Source organism: Catharus ustulatus, chromosome 7 (genome assembly GCF_009819885.2).
Source record: "Catharus ustulatus isolate bCatUst1 chromosome 7, bCatUst1.pri.v2, whole genome shotgun sequence".
Classification (NCBI taxonomy): domain Eukaryota; kingdom Metazoa; phylum Chordata; class Aves; order Passeriformes; family Turdidae; genus Catharus; species Catharus ustulatus.
In genome coordinates, this window is record NC_046227.1 from 11801545 (window position 1) to 11826129 (window position 24585).

The 24585-nt window shown below is 38.2% G+C and overlaps 1 protein-coding gene across 1 annotated transcript in view; it reads left to right on the forward strand.

The window, feature by feature from the left end:
• BMPR2 (bone morphogenetic protein receptor type 2) overlaps positions 1 to 24585 on the forward strand; it is a 103739-nt gene that overhangs the window by 33008 nt on the left and 46146 nt on the right. The window contains exons 2-3 of the mRNA XM_033064375.2: positions 19040 to 19213; positions 20485 to 20664. Coding sequence (XP_032920266.1) covers positions 19040 to 19213; positions 20485 to 20664 — 354 coding nt within the window. The remainder of the gene's footprint in view (positions 1 to 19039; positions 19214 to 20484; positions 20665 to 24585) is intronic.

Genomic DNA, 24585 nt, shown 5'->3' on the forward strand with positions numbered 1-24585 from the left:
ATAGAAGCATTTGTTGTTGACTTCTTTTTTCACCCCTAAACTTGACAATGACATATTTTGAGACAGATGTGAAAGATATTTCTATTTACAAATTTAGAAAGTTGTAGCTTTCCTTGACACAGTCTAAATAATGCTGCATGTTCTTAGAGCAATATTTTGAGACATGGGAACTCTACAGCCGGAGATCTTGCATGCCATCTTTGTGCTTAAAAGTAGCTGAGATAGTTAGAAGAAAGTAATTTCATTGAAGTTTTACCTTTTTTCTCCACAAAATATGCACAAGTGAGAGGTGATCTCCTTAAACTTGTTTAGCTGACAAAAAAAAAGTTTTAAAGATTCCGAATAATTGTGAGCAGAACCATCTCTAGTTAAAGTTAAGCAGACAAGATATGTGGTGTTTTTCTGTGCCTTGATAGCGTGCCAGAAATGTGTAATCAAATTTGCATGTCTGGGTTTGCATTTAGTACCTAAAGCTCCATGTATGTAATTTAGAAAATATTTTCTGGTTGGATATTTGGTTTAAGAATTTAGAGAAGCATTTAAGAAATGTTTTCAGTTGTTATTGCTGTTGATGGTAGTCTCTCATCACTGCTTGCAGGTTAGATATTGACACTACTTGGCTTTTCTCTCAGACCTGAACTCCATACATAAGATATCCATAAGAAATTGTCGACATTCCCTCATTTGCCATTTTAAAAATTAAGAGCTGTTATTGAAGAAAAAGAATTTAAGTTATTGCTTTCACATTTGTCAAATGACAGTGGTAATTTAAACTTTTTTCTTTTACTTCCCCCACTAGTGACTGTCAGATTCCTCACTGCAATAGATGGATTTTTTTAGAGACTCCAGTTAATTGGCAGCTGAGGTTGTTTTGACTGTTATGTCCAGGGTTCTAGAAGGGAAATATACATGTGTGCTCTGTCTAGTATTTTTCAAATATAACCTGCACAATATTAATGATTTCATGACTGGTGCATTTCCCTCCATTATTTATTTTCCTTTCAGAAGGAAAATTCATACTGTCCACATTCTCCTGCTTTTGAGTTCTTTGAGAGGTGCACAAGAAAACACAGATATTTGGTGTCTGCTAGGAAATGATTTTTCTTCCACTGGTAAGAACTAAGCCATCTGTCAACTAGAGCAGAAACCTGCAATAAGAACTACAGACCATATTCTCTGATGTATTAACACTTGTTTTCATTTATGTGAACCAGAGGACAAAGAGCTGAATCTCCAGGGCTTGAGGATGTCACCAGTACATGACCATGTTGCCATGTGAAAATGGTGGCTTGCAAGTGCCCTGTAAATGCTGGCATCCATGCCTGCTGTTAGCAGTGGTGAGTTACCTGTCTTTCCAGCACCATAGTCCTGCCCAGCGCCTTCATTTGGCACAGAAGGTGCAATAAATGTCACAAGCTCACCTTGCAACTGAGGGGTGACTTCTGCAAACTCAAAACATGGGTTAGACCAGAGCCTGGCAAATATCTTGATAATTATTTTTCAGAATAGGAGCCAAACCAGAGAATCTATCAGAATTTTCATTAATTTCATATGGTTTTGGCAATGGGAATACAGTGAAGAACTGATGCATTCTGATGGCATTTTAATTTTTACTTGTTTATTATAGTGGCAGTTACAGTTTGTACTGGCACCTGAAAGGATCCTTTGGTTTTTCTTGCTTCCATGACATTGAATTTCACGTGGAACAGTGGAACCAATGAACAAAATACAGAATTGTGTGTTATTCACCCCTGGATGGCTACATAAAAAAAGATAAGCCAGTGGTGCCTTTATTCCTGTCTTCTGTCTTTTCCTTAAGTAAAACAGCCCTGTTTACAGTCTCCATAGTATTTAAAAAAAATATATATTGCTGTTAGTCTTTTCTAAGATTTTGATTCAAGGATACACAGCATTTTCTGCAAATTGCATCCGGGTAGTTAGGCAGAATTGGTTTGCAACAGATGTAAAGAAACGTTACAAAATACCCTGGATGCAGTGTGGTGAGGCAGAGAGCTGGGCTACCAGAGAAATCTCCTGTAAATGTGGAATTCTGACTCTGCTGAAATATGTGGTAAAACTGCCTCTGACTTTAATGAGGTCAACCCTTGGGTTGTAAAGGGACTCAAATAAATACCTTGCATAACTCTTTTCTTGTTCTAGTGACATTTCCTGCAGGCATTTGGGTACAGATATTGATTGCTTTATTTCTTTTCAGAACTGTGAAAATAGGTGAATTTATCCCATGTGTGGTCTTTGCAAGAGCAACTTCTGCAGCAGATGTCCCTGCTAGTCTTTGAAGGCTTTGTAGGAAAGAGAGGCTCCTTAGAAAAGCAAGATAGACATGGCATTTTGTTCCATCTGGAATCTGAGTGTGTTGCAGCAAGGAAGTTTCAAGAGCTGCAGTTGCTATAGTGATGCTTGCAGTGATGTTTTTCAATACTTATTTTCTTTGAACACATATAAAAAGTAAGGCTTAAGAAAATAAAAATTGTCAGCCTCATATTCTTTTAGTTTTAAATGGTGTCTGGAGTGGAATCTTTTAAATCAATTTATGCACGTCAAGAAAACGGTATGAAATGAAAAGAATGTCTGCTCTGTTCATCCTACTGCCAAGTGTAAGTTTTGGGTTTTAATAGAACAAAATTCTTGATTAAGATGCTGCTTGTGCCAGTGTAGGATTAGTGTTAGTGTGTGCCTCAGCAGAAGGTGATGGGGGTGTAGATCCCATAGGATCCAGTTGTTCGTAATGCTTTAAAAACAGACACGGCTGTGAGGGGCGTATGGCTGAGCTTAGATTAAAACAAAGCAAGGCATTGCATGTGGCTCTTCTTCCATTTCCTCCCTCTCTCATTGACACTGATCTTGCTTGGGAAACTGTTTGCTCTGCTGAGAAGGAGCAGAGAGACCTCTGCAGTGTTTCTCAACTTCCACTCTGACATCTTATTTGCCTCTAACTCTGCCATTTGGCACTTGACCGGAACTTAACTTCAGTGCAATTTAAGTGAAGTGTAAATGGTTACATGTGTATGCTAAAAAAGTTATAGAAGTGAGAAATGTGGGTTACATCTGATGATGGGGAAAGTTCTGGCCAAATTGTGTTTGCAAGAGGTCCTCTGAGAACTGCTGTGCTGGGATTAAGTAGGAGGCACTTTTAAGTAATCTTTCCTTTGGCTGTAAAATCTCTTGTGCCTAATAAGCATCTTTTCTTTACATTGGAGTGGTTCTGGTGCCACTTGCCTCTACCGAGCAATGCTTTCTTTGAACTCTAGAGAAATGAATATCCACAAGGTCTTTACTTTTCTGTCAAATTTGACTGACAATTGCAAGTGAGCAATGTTTTATGATGGGCGGGAGAGGAGGACGGAGTCTATAAAAAAAGCACTTCTCTTGTCTCAGCATCTGATGTCTCTAGGTTATGGAGGAGACATAGGGTTTAGAAAGGGAGTGCTTTTTGTGTGGGTAGAAACAAACCAGTGGGGGAAATCTCCTCTGCTGTCGTTCTTACTGCAGTGCTGTGCCCATCCACTGGTGAATGCTCATCAACGTGGGCTCCTGTGGGTCAGTTTGTGGGTTTGGCTGGCAGGCTCACTGGGGTCACAAAGAGAATCTTCCACAGTAGGTGCTTGGGCCAGTCAATTTGCCAGGCCCCACAGAGGTCTCTGGAACATCCTCACCTTCCCTCCCTCAGGTTCTGGAGTTACAGATGTTACCCCATAAAATGAGAGAGCAAATTGCTTCTCCTGAATAGGGACTTTGATATGAACTTTGTGGTAGCAGGCAGCATGATAGTAACCAGGATGGATTTTATCTTTCTTATTTTAATGTTTTTGATATGTACTTGGATGAAAGCCTGAGTTGGATCCTGTCTCACTTTATTAATAATCAGAAAAAAGGCACAGTGAAATGACTCAGGGCAAAAACCACTGAAGTGTGGAGGCCAGGTCACAGGCTGAAGAATGCCAAAGTCACAATGGAGCCATGTGTCGTGTCAACTTAATGCATCTGTTAGTGTGGGGGTTTTGCTGGTACTTTTTTAATGGCTTAAAAAAGAGGAACTGATTTCTTCCTTATGGACTTACATTGTGGTAGAAATTATTATCTGCACAAGCTTGGATAAAACTAGGTGAGAGTGACAGTGACTTGGCAGCTGCTCACAGGAATTGTGCTATATGTACAGAGTGACCTAGAAAAGGTGTAGTGGTGCTTAAGAGAGAAACTGGCAGCTGCTATCAAATGCATCAGGGGAGGAGCAGGCATGGAAATAAGCAGATTGAAAAAAAAAATCAGTGGGGGACTGAATGTGGTGGGACTTTGAAAGGTAAAGTACAATGAGGTTAAGCATCAAGGGGAGGAATAGCAAGAGAGAAGCTCTTCTAATGTTGTGGGACGGATTCTGCAGGCACTGTTTCAGTAGCTTTGAAAGTCCAAATACTACTATTATATTGATGGTATTTTATGAGTAAGCTACTCAATGCGTTCAGAGATTGCTGAATTTCATTGTACTTATCTTGTCTGTGTTCTCAGTTACAAGGTATTATTTTTGCAAAGCTTGAGAATTGTTACGTCCTTTTAACATTTTTCTGTAGTGTTGAAAATACCCCGAAACTTGATTCTCATGTACAGAAAAAAACATTTTTTTTTGCTTAGAACTTTATTTACATTTGTCCTTCGCTTCCTTGTTTGGCTTTGTATTGAACCAAGACAGTTTCAGCTTAAGGGAATGGTGTCTTTCTGCTTATTAAGTAGAGAAACTCAGACATGACTGAATTAATTCTTCTTTTTTTTGATCCGTGAAATGCTCCTTTTCCTCTGTAACTGGTAGTCACTGGTTTATTGTCAGATGGTAACAGTTGCCCATTTCCTTTGTTGGATTTGTTCATTTTCCTTTGCTATTAGTATGCGAAGATGACCTGGCCTGGATTTTTGTGTTCGTGTTTTGTGTTCTGTTCTCCTCTTCATAGAGAAGAGACTTATTTATCTGCCAACATTTTCATTATTTTACTTCCAATTTAACGTTGATACCTGTGTTGTACATCCTTATGGTCTGGTGTTCTCAGAGAGCACTTACAACCTACTAATTAGAGGCAGGGGCCAGGGGGAAAGGATTAATGAAGCTGAGCATCCTTTTATATTTCCTCTGTGAGATACAGCTGATTCTATTGTTGGGATCTTCTTCACTTTAATTTCTGTTAGTGTTTTCTGGTCCCTGAATAATACAGTGACTGGGTAACATCAATCAAAGTATTTCCTGTTTTCTCATCCTCATTGTCCTCAATGACGTGCAACTGTGATTTAGAAAAAAAGGTGTAATGGAAAATACAACTCTTAAAAATAAAGAAGACAAAGGTAGTGGGGATGAACTTGTGTTTAGACCTTCTTAGACATCTTTACTTGGATGAATGGATAGGGAGGTGGATTTCAAGAGATTTTGTGTAAGAATGAAGAAAGCTTGCAAATGTGAGAGGTTTACCTTTCAGTATTATGTGATAGAGACAGTAAGCAAGATCCTGAGAGTAACCATGCTGTAAACAAAGAAGCTGAGGATAAAACTATGGTAAGCTGCTTTTCTTTAACTACTCTGCCTTTTCAGACAGAGCATTTAAAAAACTGTGAGTGGCTGTTGTTTCATCTCCTCTCTGACACAGGATGTTCAAAGACCTTTAAATCCCCAGAAGGTGAGGGAGAAAAGACAAACTAGAGGAGAAGCAAGTAGGAAGGAATAATCTATTTAATCTAAAAGCTCTCTGGAAAGCTGTGCTTTGAATAACTAGTGCATATTTATACTTCTGTAGTTCCCCCTAGGCAGTCTATCCTCTTTTGACTGGCTGTGAAATTCTGACTTTGGCTTCCTCTTCTGAGATACAGAAGCCATATCAATAGCTAGATACTGTAATCAAGATGATCCTGTTTTTCTCCCTGTACAGGAATCTTAGGATTTAATATATAATTTCAAATTACATAGACTAAAGCCAGTGTTAGTCAAAGTAAACCTTATGCAGCAAAAAGAATGCCATGTCCTTGCTTCTGATAGAGATACACAGCTCTACTCTGCTATTTTTTTTTACTAACTACCTGAGGGATGAAGTAAGTTGGTTACTAGTTTCAGCAGAAAACTAAAGACACTTCTTTTTTTTTTTTGTAAGCAATGCTGTAAACACATCAGTGTCTTTTTAAATATGCTGAATTCTGCTGCTTTCCTGTTTGGTAGTAGCTCAGTCCCCGCTAAGAACAATAATTCTTTCTTATAGCCTTAGGAAGGGAAAAGTATTTGGACATAAACTGTTAGAGGACTATTTAATAACAAGGGTAGTTTTTTATTGAGCACTCTTGGAGGTTTCTATTCCACAATTTTTTCTACACATGAAGTAAAAAGATACTTAAAAACATTTTGAAGATGAGCCTGTAACTTCCAAATTGTTCCATTCTTTCTCTTTCCATTATTTTATTTTAGCATGTATAAGGTGATAAGGTAAATATCTTCTCATGATAAGATGAATTTTGGCATTGGTTTAGTTTTTAGTGAGACTGGGGGAGAAGGCAGAAAAGTCAAACCTTCACTGCATGGCATCCTTAACTTTGAATAGCAGTGTTAATAAGCTTCCAGTTCTCATTTTGTCAGGTTTTACTGTAAATGTAGCTTATAACAAGATTTTCTAATACCCCATGCAATTCCTATTACATAAGTTCCCTTTTTATGTATAATAAACAAAATAACAAGTTATTATCACGTTATCCTTCTATACCCTTCTCTCTGGCAACAATGGAGTATTCCTGAAAGCACTTTCCAAGTAAGCTAGCTGTCTACAGTCTATGATAATCAGCTGTAATGGCACATAGGCAGCTGGTTTGCTAATCCTTTGATTGCAGTATTAGTTTGTCTCAGAGATTCTGAAAACCTGTCTGATCCTGTAAATGTGTTTAGTGAACATTGTAGAATAAATTACATCTTGCCTTAAGACTCTAAAACACATATTCAGGTTATGAGCTGTGTATTTTCTGGGTTTTTCCCTTTTATGATACCTATGTTTATGTTTAAAGGAGAGAAAAAGACATGTCTGTCGTAAAACTGCTTAGCAAAATGTTAAATTCATTTAACACTGGGAGGATTTGTATTTTAATCACCAGAAATTGTCCTTATCTGGCTTATCACCCTGTCAAGTAATTCAGGCTTGGATCAGGATCTCTTATTTACAGAGAGATTGCGAGTAAGTTTTTCTTTATACAAATCTACTAAAAGGAATAGAAAACCTACTTTGTAGGTACATATGGATTACTTAAAATCCGCACTAATCTGTACAACCATGTATTTTTTATAAAAAAGCATAAATAATGTGTGTGCAAACGGGAGTATTTTTATATTACACTTTAATTTTCATAAATTAGAGCCAGCTTGCTGGGAAATAAGTACATGAGTTAATAAACCTGATCTGAATTTGTTTAAAGCTGCTATTTAAATGTTTGTTGCAAGTTACATTGCTTTCTAATGTTTCTAGCTCAAATTAAAGAGAAAAATGTGTCGGTTCATAGAATCATATGATCATTCAGGCTGGAAAAAGCCTCTAAGATTAATAAGTTCTAGCCATTAACTTAGCACTTCTGTGTTCATCACTAAACTGTGTCCCCACTCATAAGTGAAAATGTTCTTGGTACAGGCTAACAAAGTGTTTGATCACAGTTTTGTTTCAAAAGACACCAAATCAACTAAGTTATATTTGCTCAATGTACCTGTAATAAATGTGTATAACACTTTGTGGTGTTGAAAGACTAAAGTCTTTCCAAAAAAGTGAAAACAAAGGAAACCACCTCTTTACTGGTAAAATCTGCCATTGTAAAGCCTCTATGTTTTTGTGGTTTTTTTGGTTGTCATAATGAGATTTGGCATTGTTCCTTCCTTACTAGTCCTAAATGCCAAGATGCTGTTTGTGCTTATTTCCTACCTTTTAAGTAGGTCTGAATCAGAAAAAGTTCAGACTCTCTTATGTGAAATGCTGATCTTGTCTGTGTCTGTGGTAGAGAGCTGCAGTGAGTGGGGGAGCCCCTGCACAGTCTGGCTTTGTGCTCACCCTGCAGCAGCTGGTTGGTGGATTAGGCTGGCTTGGGACCTGAAGAACCTGGTGTTTTCTGCTCACACTTCTGCTGTATCTTGTGAGATGTTTTAACCTGTGCTACCTGAGGTATATGTACAGGGTGAGGAGTTCAGATGGTCTTTTGAGCATAGCTCTAGCCATCATCCCCAGGTGTGCAATGCAAAATGTTGAGCAAGCTGATCACAGTGTTTTCCTTGAGTGTCTATTTTGGGAGTGCCCTTTTCCATGTTTCCTGTCATTAGCATCAACAAAGATAATTAAAAACAATCTTCTTCTGTTTAGTTTTTTTTTTTGTTTCCTTGTCCCCAGAAGTTTGTTTCCTTGGTGTGACGTTACTGTATTCAGTATGTGAAAGTCAGTCCTTGAAATAAGTGTGTTCAGTAACCTGTCTGCGTGTACCAACCATGCCCTTTTTAACTGCACAAGTCTAGAAATCAGAAGTTAATGAAGAGCTTGTCTTGACTAGACACTGATTTTTTTTCCTGACTATTCAAAGTCTGCAAAAGTTTGCCTATATCACCTTCTTAGCCAGTGAAGTTGGCTTTGGTACAACAAAGATTTAATTGGAAAAGAATGAATGCATATAGAAAATGTATGAGTTGATTTTAAATAGTTCAGTCTGTGCCCATACATTTCTAATAATTTAAGCACATGTGAACAGTGACCTTTTTTCAATGGGCCGATAACCTTGAAGTCTAACAGAAGCAAAAGTCAATATTTTCTGGTTTTGCCCAGTTCAACAAACACCATAAATACCTTTAGCTGACAATTCCTTCCATGCCTGCTCTCAGTTAAGGAACACAAAGTAGGAGTGTTTGAAGTAATTCCCAAGTTCCTGCAGTAGCCCACAATCTCTTACAGGTCCCTGATAGTCTGTCCTCTGCCTTTCACCTTGTGCTGGCCACCTTAGGGTGCCTGGGGAGCTCTCATGTTGCCCGTGCTCTTGACTCAAGACAGCAATAGTTTGTGGGGTTTTCTGTGGCATACTAATAAATGTCTTGAAGAAAAAGACTTGAGATGTTTTTGAACTTAAACATATATTCTATGAGGAATTCTGGAAAAGTGAGAAGCTTCCAACCCTTCATGAAGCACGTCAGGGTAGCAGCTAGTTTCTGCCTTTTGCTGCTCTTGTAGTTTTCTTCAGGGTTTAAGATTTCAAAGCCAAATAGATTATGCTTCTGTCTCAGGGCAAAATATGATTATGATTCTGGAGCTTAATTTCCTTGTAGCTTCAGGTCGAAGAATGTTTGCCAGTTTTCCAGTGTTTCAGCATATTCACAGTAGTGTAAGCGTCCTGAAAATGTTTATAGGAAAATATTTGGTAATATGCTGTAAGAGACAGGCTGTAAGGGTTCAGTCTTCTCCCACATTCAAGGTACTGAAGAGTTCTTCAGAAAGTGTTTCAGTAATATCTGCAGTAGAAATGGCATCCCTGCTAGGTAAAAAAGTGGGTACATTACTCACGTTAGGGGATTACCAAGTAACAGATCTTTTTCAGAGGGAGTGTAAAGCAGACTCTGAAATAGGCAGTTTTGCTGTGGGAAGTCTGTTGTATCTGAGTTTGGGGGATAAATACCACATCATTAGTTTGCTTTTCTCTTGCTTTTGCTGCAGAGTTTCCTGTGTTATTCCATGCAGATACTTTACTTTGACAGCCCAGATAAACAAAAGCCAGACGCTCATACCCAGAAAAAAAATCCCTGAACTCCAGTCTAGGGCAAAGATAAAGAATTCAGGCTTTTTCAGTTCCATGAATAGACACTGGCCACTGGAAAAGATTATGTGTGACTAAGGCTGTGGCGATTTCTATTCTGACATAATTGCTAGACAGTAATATGAACTTATTTTTTCTTTGAATGGAGACAGAATTATTTAGGAAGTGAAAAATATATTACAAAATAATTGGAAAAATGCTAGACTTGTTTAATTCCTGTAATTCAGTCACTCTTTCAGATTAAATGTAGACTGGGATTTTTCCAGGAGACCTTGAGAAGTTGGATGTCTAAAATCCTGCTGAGTCAGTGAAGGCCAGCTACTCCCTTTCCTGTGCCTTTCCAGAAATCTGGGTTTAAATGACCTTTAGTGCATGTTGGACTAATTCTTGAATAAAGTGGAAGGTATACTAAAAGCTGGCTTGCAAAATACTTGTTGTTGAAAATTTTATTTGATCTACATTGTGAGTCTGTGAGTAGATTCTCTCTGAGCTGATTCACCTACGTGTAATATGATTCAAATATGTGTAAAGACTTTGCACATGGAGTGAGATAAGAAAAAATCATTTCGTCTTGAGACAAGACAGTGCAAACCAGTCAATGTGATTTGAAACCACAAACCATCAACATTATTAATTCCACGGAAACTCTAAGATTTCTTTAAAAATAAGACAAGCATTTAGAGTTGAGGGTAATTTTTTCATGGTTTGTCCACCACTAATGTCTTTATATTATTAGATTAGATTCTCCCTTAATTGAGTGTTAAACATATTCTATGATTTGACACTTTTATGGTATTTAATGGTTTAATTATGCTTTATGCTAATTTGCTTCTGCTTTTGAGTATTTGAACTTAACAGCTTTTTCAGAAGATTTTTTGAATGTGTTTGGAGCCTTGTGTTTCCCTATAGGACACACTGACTGGATTTTGCTTTAATATGAAATGAAAAGATTTTGGAAATGGCTCTAAGTTGAAGTCTGATGATAAAGATGGGTATTTTAAAGCTTAATGAAGTGAATGTTAAAATGCCATGACATTTTACTGTTTTTATAGCACCAAGAAACCTGCTGCAGTCTCTTGCTATAAAGCCTTTAAGCGTTTCTTAAGTGCCAAGTTGTGTGATAAAATGTGGTCAGTCCTGCATAATCACTGAGCTAAGATACTATTACAGCTTTTTTAACATACCAGAGGGTTTTTTCCACAGCTGGCAGGTGATATATTGAGGAATTTCATATTTGCCAGATTGATAACCTTTTTCCACTACCTTTTTGTTATGTGCCTATTGTTTTAATTCTGTCTTGTTAAAAATCAATGGGAGTTTAGCAGAGGGGGAAAAAGATGGAAGAAACCTGCTGAACTAGACGGACTTATACAATAAAAACAAATGTCCTAAGTGTGTACCTGCTGAACACAGCTATACAAAAGGAAAATGCTGAATCACTGTGAGAGGTAGATTCTTTTTCTTGTTCAAAATGGTGGAGGAGATATTGTGAGGTGGGGAAGCTCTGGTAAGTGGCCCAAGTAGTAAAAGGTCAACTTATTATGGCTGTTGAGACTTGAGGACACTTGGGTTTAATTCTGCAGTTTGTCCTTCTCTGACCCTGGCTGAGTCAATATCCTGATTATAGATTCAGCTTGAATCTCTTCCCATATCAGCTGAACAATGCTCAGCCTCTTGATGTAAAGCAGTATTAACTATTCAAATTCACTTGACATTCTTGAATTTTGACCCAAAACAAGGTGTTGCTAGCTTCCTTGCCACCATGTCTTGTGCTCTTACTAGATGGATAAAGTCTTGCATCTTCGGTAATGTCTGGTTTGCATGAAGTTTGCACAGCAGGGTTGTCTGGTGGTCCTCAGAAACATTTAGAAAGTTGTAGAAATAAGGCAGTGACATGGTTTATTGGCAGTAAACTCAGGTATTTTTTCATAAAATCTGGCAGCGTTTGGGAGCTACATAATTTGTCAGCTGCTAGCAATAAATCTCTGCCATCCTGGTTCTTTGCTGAGTGGTTTCTCTTGCATAAGCTGGGTTATTCTAAGGCAGTGCTTGCTTTGAGAGTAAATTTGGGTAAAAGGAGAACAAGGCCTTCAGAACAGAATTTGAGTTGAGGATTTACTTTTTGACATCTCCATACATTTCATTTACATTAATTCCAGTTTGTGAAATTCCTACTATGGTGGATGCATCTGGTCAGAGGTATTTAATACTAATGTAAGGCTGCAATGGGGGGCGTATGTTGGTAGCCAGGAGCCAGTGAGGTTGTGCCAAGAGGGTCAGCTGGTCCCAGAGGAAGCCATGGACCATGTACCAAGGCAGTCTGAGACAGCAGTGCTAGAGTGGAAAGCAAAACGTGAACCTTTAGCACAGCATGACTCGATGCAGCTGCCATATAATCTGGCTCTGTTGCACTTATTTTAGTGCTAGCAGACAACCAGTTCTTCAGAATGAAGCTGAAATGCCAAGATACCCAAGGACTGTTAAAGAACTCTCAACAGGAAAAAGCTCCACTGGTGTCTCCATTGCTGTTGGTAGCCTTGATCAGCCCACAACACTGTGGTAGAAAGTGAGCAAGGAAAGAAAATAGATTCCAAATTTACTTGCTTGCTTGAAGGCTAGATTGAGGAGAAGGAAAGATCATGAATATCCATGTACAGAAAAATGACACTTGAATTTTCTAGTCTGTTTTGAGGGCAGAGGACTTGGTAGTGAACATAAGTTTTTTGTCATCTGCATGTGCAGTCAATCACTTCGAAATGGGTATCAGTACTAGCATTCATTTTAGTTTTGGCACTAGTTCTTAATCAAAGCCTGGCTCTGTCTAATTGCCAGCATTTGAAACTGTGATGTTAGTCAGCAAAAGCAGACAAAACCAAAATAATTTTCATCAACGAAGGCTAAGGACATGCAGTACTGTGAACAGATTATTCCAGATTTTAACACTGAGTATAAACTGTAAAGGGTTTATTGTCAAAATATATTTTACAGTATATCTTGAGGTACATACTATGTCCTGTAAAATAGTTAATGATTATGATGGTTTTTATTTCCCCTCTTTTTCTTAGGAGGAGAGGAAAATATGTAAATTTATCACAGATGTAAATTTCTGAAGCATTTTTCTTTACTTTCCTGCTTCCTTCCTAGAAGTTCTGCTCTATTCTCATGTGCAAATTTCCATTATTTCATCTTCATGTCTTTAAAATACTAGTCCAGTGGTTGTGTTTTGGAGCCCAAATGGAGGACTTCTGATATGGAAGTTTGCTGTAAAGCAGTTGACTGCGGAGCCTGGCTGTCCAAACATTCCCTGGATTTGTGTTGCACTGTGTTGCTCCTGACCTCCTGCTCAGAAAGTCTCCAGGCCATTTCAGGTTTCAGACCTTCATGTCCTAATACTTAGGCGGACAATTTATGTGTTCTTCTGACCAGTCAGTGCAGAGCCCTGCTGTTCAGTTGGTCAAACATGCTACACAACAGAATACTGGAAGTGTAAATATGTGGAAGATTACTAGTAGTTTTGCTTTTTTTCCTCCCACTCTCAAGTTGGTAGTGAGGGTGGTCTGTCAGGAGAAGCATGACTTCCTTCAAAAGACATCTGCTTATGATATGTTTTAATATAAGTGGATGCACATTTAGAAATATTTATAATTAAAGCCTCTGAGGAGAAAAATATTTTTAAAAAGCAACATTCGAGTTTTTGGTAAGTGATTATTTCTTCAAGATTCTGTTTCTCTGTACATCACACCAGAATTCAGCTATCAGTATTTGAAAAGATATACTCAGTGGAGCTTCCTGATGTATACCTTCCTTATAATACTTTGCATTATGAAGACACATTCTATCTCATAACTCTGTCTCGAGGGCAATGATGTTTCCCCCTTATTGTGTAAACAAGAGTTCTGCAGAAAGCTGACAGGGCCAAAATAAAACAGGTTTTGCATCTATGGCTGTTCTGATGAAAATCTCACTAATTGAAAGGACAAGTTACAGGAAAAACATTGATCTTTGAAAACAAATCTGTTGAAGCCTGCTAGATTCCCAGTTGAATGTATGGTGGCCTGTACCTAAAGGAATTTCATTACAGGCAAACAAATGATCAGAAATCTTTCTTTTTTTGCCTTTTTTTTTGAAGTCATCACCTCTGTGGACTTAAGGCAGTTGTGTAATTACCAACATGGTACCCCTGTGTGTGGTCTGGGATGCCAGCAGCAGGTCTGTTCTTGTGGATTGCGTGCAGGTTTGTCTTCAGACTGTTCTCACATTCTTTCATTTGTGACTGTTGAGTCACAAAATGTTTTGCCTGGCATTAATCATGAAGTGGCAAGTATTTGATTTATTTATCTTTAATCCCAATGATTAGACCATGGAGTAGTATTTGAGTAGCATTTGGGTAATTTTTTTTGTTCCTTTCCCCTCGCTTTGCACTTGATGTGAATTCTGTGTATTGCACTGAATAGATGCAAGGTCAGGAAGCATCAGTTAAGTACCAATAGAAGTGACTTCCGATGCTATTAGTGAACACATGACTCATGTTCTAAGGATTTGCAGTTGGATTCCTGTAACTTTTGGTACTTCTCTTTCATTGTTTTCAGTAGTTGTTTTCCTAGAACATGCAGTGGTCATGAAAGAATACTATATTAAAAACAACAGCGACATATTAATTTGTTTAAACTCATCCTAGTATGGATGTTAGTTGCACACAGCATTTCTTATGCACTTGTAATTTTCTTCTGATCTTTGCTGTTCAGAAATATCTTTAGTGGAGAAAAAAGACTAATACTCAAATAGTAAGTATCTCAGGGTGTTTTTGTAGTGAACAGACAGAATTCACATATCGATATGAATCAGTTCTCCATTTTGGAGCAGCTGGAAACAACATCATGATTACAGGGAGAAAATAATGAAAAAAATCTGTATAGCATTTTTTCAGTGATGACGTTCAGATTTTTTTTTGTTGCCAGTAGAACTGACTAATTCTAAGATGGTAAACCACATACAAACCTGAGCTGTATGCCAAAAGGAAATTCCTGAAGCCCTGGTCCTCTTTGTCAGGGCTGCCCCCAGACCACTGCGAGAGTAAGCATGAGCTACAGGACGGAGTTGCGAAATGATGGACAATTCCCAGTTCCTTTGTGATTCCAGCAAAGTAATTTATTGTACTCTGTTTACCCATTCTCTCGGAATATGACAACAAGATTTCACGGTGTGATTCAAGTGAAGTCTGTTACAAGTGCGTGTGGTGATCAGACTCACCGGTAGTGGCAGCCAAGCAGGAAAGCTGAGAACATTCACTGTTTCTTAGGTGACTGCTTGGAGCATCTGTATTCAGTTCAAATGCCACTCATGTTTGTTTCTCAAACTGTATATAAAAGTGAGGGAACAGAAGCTTGAGTTCATTTTATTATTTCTATTGAATTATTTTGACATAGTTTTTCTGGGATGCAAATACAAGAGGAATGGAAAATTGACATTTCATTATAAATCCTTCATAATTTGTTGTTTAAGTTTTACTTTTGGGCCTCTTCAGTGTCAGCCTATCTGTTGCTTCTACAGTTTCTCCAGTAGCAATTTTTTCAGTGATGTGTGACACGTAGGTATTCAGTTGCCTTTTACTTATTTCAACGTCTCTCATGAAATTTCATTAAAGGGTTAATTAGAAAAGATCTGAATGTCTAATGAGTTCTATGTGATGAACAGAGTTTATTATGAAATTATTATAAAGATAAATTCAGGATTTTAAAGGGTGACTTCAGCCATGCAGTAGGTGTCCTGTGAAACCTATGCTGCCACTTCCTTTGGTGCTAGGTCTCGGCTGTGTTTGTGTGCTGGGACATTTCATGTCTGGGCAGATACACTGCATAGCTTGAGCTGTAAGTGGCTTCTCCATTTTGCTGATTTGAGGATACACTGCTGGTGCATCTTGGGTCTGTGAAAAGTGTAGGGAAAAGAATACAGTGAACTGCTTGTGGCTCCCTAGTACCTAGTGAGCACGCATGTCTGCAGGGACTTTGCCCTTCATGTTTCTGACAGGTAGCAAATGAACTGAATGTATCAAATAGAACAGTTCAAGAGCCCCAGTCTTTATAGGACAAGTTATTTATTTTAGTTGCTGTTGTTGTTTAATGAAGATCTTTACATCAAGGTATTTCCTTGGGTCTGTTTGGATCTATTTGAACTGAAGACAAACAAGAGAATCCAGTAGTTCTAGTCCTACCCTACCATCTTGCCTGCCTTGGAGACAAAAAAGAGCGAGTAGCCCAGCTGAGAAATAATTTTTGTACGTTATTTGCACGTTGAGTGCTTGGAGACTTACAAGAATTGCAGAAAGGTTGAGGTTTGGAGGGACCTCTGAAGGTCATCTTGTCCAACTCCTTGCTAAGGCAGGGTCACCTGGAACCAGCTGCCTGGGACCATACCTGGATGGTTTTCAAATATCTCCAAGCATGGAGAAGCATCTTTGGAATTGTTTCCAGCCAAGCTACTACAGAGAGTGTTCGTGGCTGCCCTCAATCATTGCAGTGCACAGCTCCCAAGGGAGGGAGATGTGTTTCAGCTCTGAATGCAGCCTGCATACCTGTCAGCTCCCATGATGACTGCATACTGACAAACAACATGAAACATGTGGATATCCAACAGTGGTATTCTACCTTGAAGAGTAAGATTTCTGTTGAAATAGGTCAACTTTTAAAGAGACACCCCAGTACTTTTGTGTGGTTTTTGTAGTAGTATCTTGTAATACTTCTTTTGGGCAAGGTTTAAGGCATACAAGCATACTCACCTGGGTTAGAGGCTCCTTTCAAGATCTGACCTAGAAGTATTCCAATACTAAAAGTTTTTAAATCTGACTTGTTTCCGCTGTCTAGAAGAAAGAAATCTCAGAGCAGGAATGTACTGAAATCATGAGCAGTAACTGAAGCTGCTCATTGTTTCTGTTGTTCTGCAAGATGGTTTCGGTACATCTGTATGCCCTACCCAATTTTCTTCGGCGTTGTAACTTCAACAATGAACGTAAAGAGGCCGTAGAGAAAAATAAAGTAGCTTTTGTTCCATGTCCCCTGTTCTCCAGATGTTCTGTGCCATCAGGGAAGGGGCAGGGGTCAGCAGAGTATTGCAGTGGGTACTGCTCCCACAGGGACTGTGCTTCTCCAAGTTATAATCGAAGCAGGAATGTGCAGTGATCAGCATGAAAAACTCTAGTTGTTGGATGAGTAACCTTTATTTTTTCTTGGAAAAGTTTCCCACTGAGATCATCTGACATTAAATTGTGTCAAGTTAACTCGTATTTTTATTACTTTGCAAGAAGATTGATAGACACTCAGGATGCTAGCTCTGTGTTGGGCTTTCTCATGCTTGCCCCGTTCTGCCCTTTGCAGGTATTCTTATAGGGCAATGCAGTCTTTTTAAATCAGAAAACCCTTTGGTGTTACTTTTATTTTCTGTAGTACATGCATGGTTGGACAGCATCTAGCATGATCTTAACAACTTTTCTTTTTTTGAGTATCTTCTCGTATTCTTACCTCTCAACCTTGATCCTAGGAGTTTTACAGAAAGATTAGGAGACCTGAAAAGTAAGCAATTAAAGCTGTCTCGGTGGAGCACAGACACTATACATGTCATTATTTTTTTCCTGAGTCCAAGGCAAACTCAAAAGGTTTTTGTTTGTTTTTGTCTTTTTTCTTCCTCTGTTAGCTAATGGGTTCAAAAATTTATTTTTTAAAAACATATTTAGGTATTATTAAAGTACCCTTTTCTTTTTAAATAAGGAAACCATATTTGTGTGACTGTTTCATAAATTCTGTTATTTTAAATTAATTTTTCACAAAGGCAAGTTATGAAAGAGCTTATCTTGCAGCAATTTGAGCATTTTGCAAACAGCCAGATCTTGGATGGCCTTAGCCCCATTCAGCTATCATATGCAACAGGTTCTAAAACCTTCCTACTGCCCTTCAGAGCAGATATGTCCTATTTCCAAGGCTGTATACTTTTGTCCCATTGTGACTTCAAAATTGTAATTCTGTGACAGTTTTTTCTTCTTTGAATTTTCAAGAAGTTAGTGAGATCCAGTTCCCTTATGGCAGTGGGGTCCTGTCCTTTGAGCCGTTGTTTCTTGGCCAGTCCCATGTCATGGAGCAGAGAATGCAGGACAGATGCTTCACGCCTGGCATACTCAGCTGTTCTGAGAATAAAACTGCAGCGTGCAACTGGCAAGTGCTGCTGGAAGCACCATGTGCTGGCTGCTAATGTGTGACCTTTTTGTACTCAGTAACTTGACTAACTCTGCTCAGAGAGGTTAAAAAAAAAAAGCATATGAAATGTAGGTGACTTTGTGAATATCAAGCAAGTCACTGCTTCATAGTAAATGTATTTATCGCTGCAGGACTGTAGTACCAGATGTAAAGTGTTAATCGTGCACTGAGCAGAGTTCAGAGAGATGGGTGAGCAGCATGGACTGCCAGCCAGGTTTTTGGAGTGTGGGGAGCTGCAAGTGATTGAATTACACTGGCTTAAGAAGTTCCTGCCTCCTCAGCCCAGAGTTTTGCCCCCACTGAGCTGACACGCAGCTCAACTGATCACACGCTCCCTACCAGACCAGTAGAAAAATCAGCTCAGTTGTGCTATTTTAGTTACTGCTGCCACATATTAAACTGGGAAAACACTGACAGAATGCTGGACTGAATAGTGCAGCAATTTATGGTTGTCTCAGCATAAAAGAATTACAAATTTCGACTCCTGATGAATAGTAACAGCCTTAAAAGTGAGACACATGCATCAAAGTCTCTTGGTTTCTAGGTTTTTTACCAATCACTACGCTGTGACAAAGTGAAGCAGTGTTTTTGCTCTAAGTCTGCCTTGCTGGAACATGGCTTCATTGGGGCCAGTGCTGAAGAATGATCAAAGAAATCTGTGAGGAGATACTTTATATAGTACCTTTCATAATTTGCAATTACATATGCTATAATTTTACTTTAAGTTCAAAATCTGTTTTTCCCAAAAGACCAATGCTTTGATGGGAGTTAAAGAACTGGATGAAATCTAGTTGTTCAAATATGCAGTACAAATTCTTACTGTGATTGGTTGTTTGCTGAGCTGTACTTCTGAATAGTATCTAAGTGCCTTGTAGTTACACATCTAGCTTTTTTTGAACATACCTTTTCAGAAGACCTTATTCACCTTTTCATTAAAGTTAATATTTTATGCATAGAATCACTAACAAAAATTATTTTTCTTTCTTTGGCTAAAGCTACACAGAGTGAGGAGCGGCTGTGTGCATTTAAAGACCCGTATCAGCAGGACCATGGAATCAGTGAGAGCCGAATCTCCCAGGAGAATGGCACCATTTTGTGCATGAAAGGCAGTACCTGCTATGGACTTTGGGAAAAAACACGAGAAGGAGACATACATCTTGTAAAACAAGGTATGTAGCAGTTCAGTTTTAGTGCAGTAGTTTCATTACTTATTTCACTTAGTGATCTAGCCAGCTGATACAAAGCTGCACAGCTGCAAAACCAGACTTCTTTGTTGAAATGCATAATTTTAAACTTCCCATTTAACAATTTTAAACGTGATCAGAAAGTTGGTTTGGAATGAATGACTTCCAAAAGAAACCAAAGGCATCAATGCACAGCTGGAAAAAAAAGCATTCAAATTTCTTGTTACTGATGAGGTCCAGAGGAAGATGGTTTTCTTGAATTTCAGTGTATGTATTGATGTAATGATAAATTTAACAGTAAGTGTCTTATTAAGTAAAAAATTTATATTCATATTGATTGAATGCTTGTTTTACAAAGGAAATTGCAACTATAGTTCACATATCAGTACTATAATTCCATGCTGTTCTGTGGGGAGAATGAAGGTAGGAGGGGTGATGGGCTTTGCAGTTTCTGGACACATTCTGATTACCATTCTCAGGGTCTCTGCTTTTTTTTTTTGTTTGGATGCAAGTTAATGTAATATAAGGCTGAATGAAAATGCAACTGGTATTTCCAAATAGCCTGTGGATTTGTAGTCCATGATTCCTGTTTGATCTGGCAATCTGCTGAAGGGAGCAGCCTGACTGCTCACCTCTGCCCCACTGCTACCTCTTTCCCTTCCAGGTATTTATGGATAAATGACATTTAACTGCTGTTGACCATACTTGGGAACAAATAGTTCCTGCAGGGACAAAGGACCTGGTGTTAATCAGGCAATAAATTGTGATCCTCTAGAGAAGTCCAGTGATGCTGACAATGAGGAATGGCAGAATTTTGAAAATTATGCAAGAAGCACCGAGCTGTAGATGCAGTCTTGTGGCCTAAGGAAGGGACTAGGTCACAATTCATTTAGACTGTGGTCCAGAGAGTGGTGATATGCTTTGTGGTATCAGAGAGATGAGGAATGGCATGCTTCTCCTTAGCAGGATATTCAGGTTTTGTCATATTAAGGCAACAGCTGGACACCTCTGACCTTGACCTTCATCCCTGCCCACATTTTCTTCTCCTTGAGGAGTTCTAAAATAATTTTTCAGGTTTTGGTTTAGAAGGTGGTAGTAAAGTCAGACAAACAAATTATGATAACTGTTTTCACAACACTCTGAAATGTTTAATTAGGTAATGTATGAATTTCTGTAGATGTGTTTATCCAGTCAGTAGAACTAATTTTATACTTACTTTAAAAAAAAATAAATCTGTCATTTGTTTCTTTTTACAGGTTGCTGGTCTCATATAGGAGACCCACAGGAGTGTCACTTTGAAGAGTGTATAGTTACAACCACCCCTTCCTTGATTCAGAATGGAACATACCGCTTCTGCTGCTGTAGTACAGACTTGTGTAATGTCAACTTCACAGAAAACTTCCCACCTCCTGACCCTACTGATACAACACCTTACAGTAAGTCAGATGTTTGTGTCTCTGTCATCTAATGGTATAAAGATTTTAGGGAAAGAGCGTTTTTTGTGGTACTATTAAATGTGCAACCTGTGACCTTTCTGTGTCACAGAGATGGCAAAGAGAACAGAGTTCTCCCTTAGGCAGTTTGTCACACTCATATTCCACATTGCTCCACAAAGAACGAGCTAAACGCTTACAAGAGGGTTGTTTGTATAGGCAACTGCTGAATGCAGATTATATTTTTCAAAATGGTCTCTAGTCTTGTGTGTTTTGGTATTTGGATGCCCAACTTCATAAGCCTGTGGAGGTATTCAGAAGATTCATGACTTTAGTTGAGAACAGGCCAGTGGTTTCCTGAGCAGTACAGTACCTTTGGAAAGTTTGGCCTGTGTGTTCAGTCATGAATCACAGGTAGTTTTGGGTGGTAGAACCGGTCTTGTATCAGACTGCTGAAATTCTCTCCAACAGTCTCTGGAATCTGACGTCTTTTTTTTGCATATCTTTGGTAAGGGCTAACTTCGACATAATGTTCAAAGAACACTAGTTTGAGCAATGTAATTTTCTGTTCAGTTCTTTATTATAAAATCAGCCTAACATACAGATCCAAATCAAGGGATGAGACCCCTTAACCTGGTATGACAGAAGCAAGATCATAACTAGCAGGCACACTGTTATGCTGTGATCCAAAAGAAGAACTTGTAAAGAAGCTGAGTTAGTGTCCTAATCTAAACATTTGGGCAGTCTTTTCTAAATAAGAATTGTGAAAGGGAAGTTGAATAAAGTTGGGTATATAAATGGAGGCACAACTGTTCTGTATGTCAAGAGTTCTTTACCAGTGGAAAGTGTTTTGTGAAATGAAGGTGTATAATTGGGTAGCACTTACAGCTGTGGAATGCAAAAAGAATAGTTTGTGTTTAGGAATGATAGTATTTGAATTAACTTCAGTGTGAAGATACTGATACTTATCACTGGTGCTTTCAAAAATGGCTGTAGGGTCTAGTATTTGTAAGGAAGTTGGATCAAAAAGAGGGTTTGACATGCTGAAAACGAGCAGTCTTTAACTTGGAAAATGTGTACAATGTGACTGGAAAAGAAAGTTGGTAAAATATACTGCCTTCTGGTTGACAGTACTGTTTGTAGAACCAGTAAACAATCACCATTTGGAATCAGTGTCACTGTGCAGTGCAGAATAGATTCTGCTTGACTTTGGTAAGAGTCATAAGATTGGGTTCCCCAAATGTGACTGGAGTTAGTGGTGTACAGGGAAGTTAGACTGGAGGAAAAGCAGGTGTAAAGGTAATTCCTTGTCCCCCCAAAACAGGAAGACCAGGTTCTTACAAAATAACTTGTGCTTGTTCTTCTCATAGGATGAAAATTAGAAGCTAAATTAATTCAGTTGTTGAGCGATAAGATCTTCAAATAATTTTGAATGGAATTTTTGATACTGAAAGATCTATCTTGACTTGCAAAGTGTGGGGGGGAATTAAATCTGTGACACAGTCCTTAATTCACCCAGCTGTAATTGAGTGCTGCAGCGTACATTTCTACTGGCTCAAACTGTTTTGTGCTATTGTGTCACCTTCCATTTTCATAATAGGCAAATTTGGCTTTAGGCAGAAGCACAAGTGCATAGCAAGTTGCTTCAGAGCACAGTTGTCTGTCTGCTTTGGCTGGATTAAGAGATGGAGATGGGCCATTCCAGCAGCAAGGATGGCCTTGTTTGCCACTGTGGTGTTTTATTTGTAAAAAGTCTACTATTGCTGCATCTGACAGAGATGGGGCTGCTCCTGGCTGTGAGCATTCTGGTAGCACTGTGGAGGTACAGGATACTTGAGAAAGCTGGAGGGGTGAAAAAGCAGGGAGACTGCAGCACACACACCCATTAGTGTTACTGACCCCCATTCCAAATGGTGGAGCATTCTTGGTCTCTCAGCTCCTCCCAGAACCCATTTTGGTGCTGTAAGATTAAATTTTGGCATGTTAAGTACAGAATTCTTGCTTTGGCAAGGTTGAGTTTTTATAGAATTTTTGGGAAGCTTTGTATTAGCTACTGGATAGCTTTGTTGGGCACTCTTCAGCCTTTCTGTTACAGTTGACAGAATGTTGTAAGGACCTCAGCAAGGTTAGCTGCACAGGCTGTGGCAGCCTGTGTTACCATACCTTTTAGATTATTAAATTGAACAGGCTCAGTCACATGGGAAACCTTCTGCAGAAGGTTGTTTCACTGTAGCCTGGGAACTGTAAGACCACTGTTTTTCATCTATATTTTGGATAAATAGTTCTTGAATGGTCCAAAGTGAGGTATGAGACCTCCTAGAACTATACTTATGATCTTGGAAATTTCAAAGTGGAGGTGACTGCTCTACAATTATGTGAAGCCTAATGAATTCAGCCAACAGTTAACTAAACATTTGTAAATGTTTTTTTTCTCATTTCCAGTAAAATCATAAAGAATAAAAAGTTCCTGGAATGACAAGTAGAAATTTAGCTTTGTAGTTTAATAACTAATGGAGCCTGAAGACCTAGCTGATGACCCTAATTAATTTAAAACTTAATTTTTAAGAAAAATTGTAATTGTTCTTTTAAAGATGTTTCCTTGCAGCTATGTGAAGGATCTGTGGAAATAGCAGAATACTGTCAGGCCCTTGAGCTAAATCCATCCAGAAAAATAATGGAGGAATAAAACAATTACTTTATACTATACATATATACTTTATACTATATATATATATATAAAAAATATATATATACACACACATTTTAATCTTTTGGTTGCAGTTTTTCTGATACTTTACAGTGGTGTATTGAAAGATACAGCTAAACTATAAATTATTCAAGAAGACAAAACTAAGATCTTAATATGTGTTAGACAAAATTATCATTGTCATAGCATACAGCAATTAGAAAAATTGAGTGTAATATTTAAGATAACGTCAATGATCTTTCTAGGATGTCAAAACATTTTTCTTGCAACTGTATCTTTGTAGAACAGAACAGCTTTTTTTTTTCCTTTAATTCATGTTTGATTGGGGTATAACTACATGTAATCTAACCTGTTTTGTAACAAAGTGTTTATAAAAATGAAAAATAAGATTGAAGACAAACAGGTTCTTGAAGCCTGAAATGTAATCCTTACTGCTTCTTAATGTGCAGCTGGTAATTTAAAACAATCATACATCTGAGTAGTCATAATATTCATCTCTTCTATCTTAAAGATAATCCAGGCAGATTTGAGTAGCTGTTGGGTGCTAATCCCTCCAGCTAGAATTTTGAGTAGCTGTAGGGTGGGTGATAGTCTAGAACCCACGGGGATATTAAAAAGGCAGAGATTAAGATAGCTGTTTCCTGATGCCAGGAGAAGGAGTGGTTGGAGAATGGTGTTTATTTCTGATTTCAAGATTTGCCTGTGGAGTTTGGAGCTACTCAAATGCAGAAGTTCAGAAACAACCAATCATTCTCTGTCTTTAACTTGCACTTCTGGGGAAAGATGTACTTTATTCTTCTGTGATAAAACACTGATGGATATATTCACTGTTCTTCCATCCTACATTTTCACAAAAAATTGACCAAAAATGTTCCATCTCAACTTCAGCATACTAATATACCCCATAACCCTATCTAAAAAGGGCCAACTTTGGCTTTCTGGGTCAGTGTTTTGAGATGTGTTTAGTTTGTTGGCTTTGTCAGATATTTTAGTTTGACTTGCTAAATATCTGCCTGTAATGACTGCAGAATGCTTCCTAAATTCTGAGACTGTTTTGAAGACAAAATCATTAGTTCCTCAATCATTCATAATAGCCCGTTAAATAGAAATTAAGTAGCTAAAGACTTAAATGATCTCCCTTGTTGGTCATAGATATATTGCTGTAATGAAACATTCACGTTAAAATAACATCAAGATGAAAGAACAATTTTTAATTA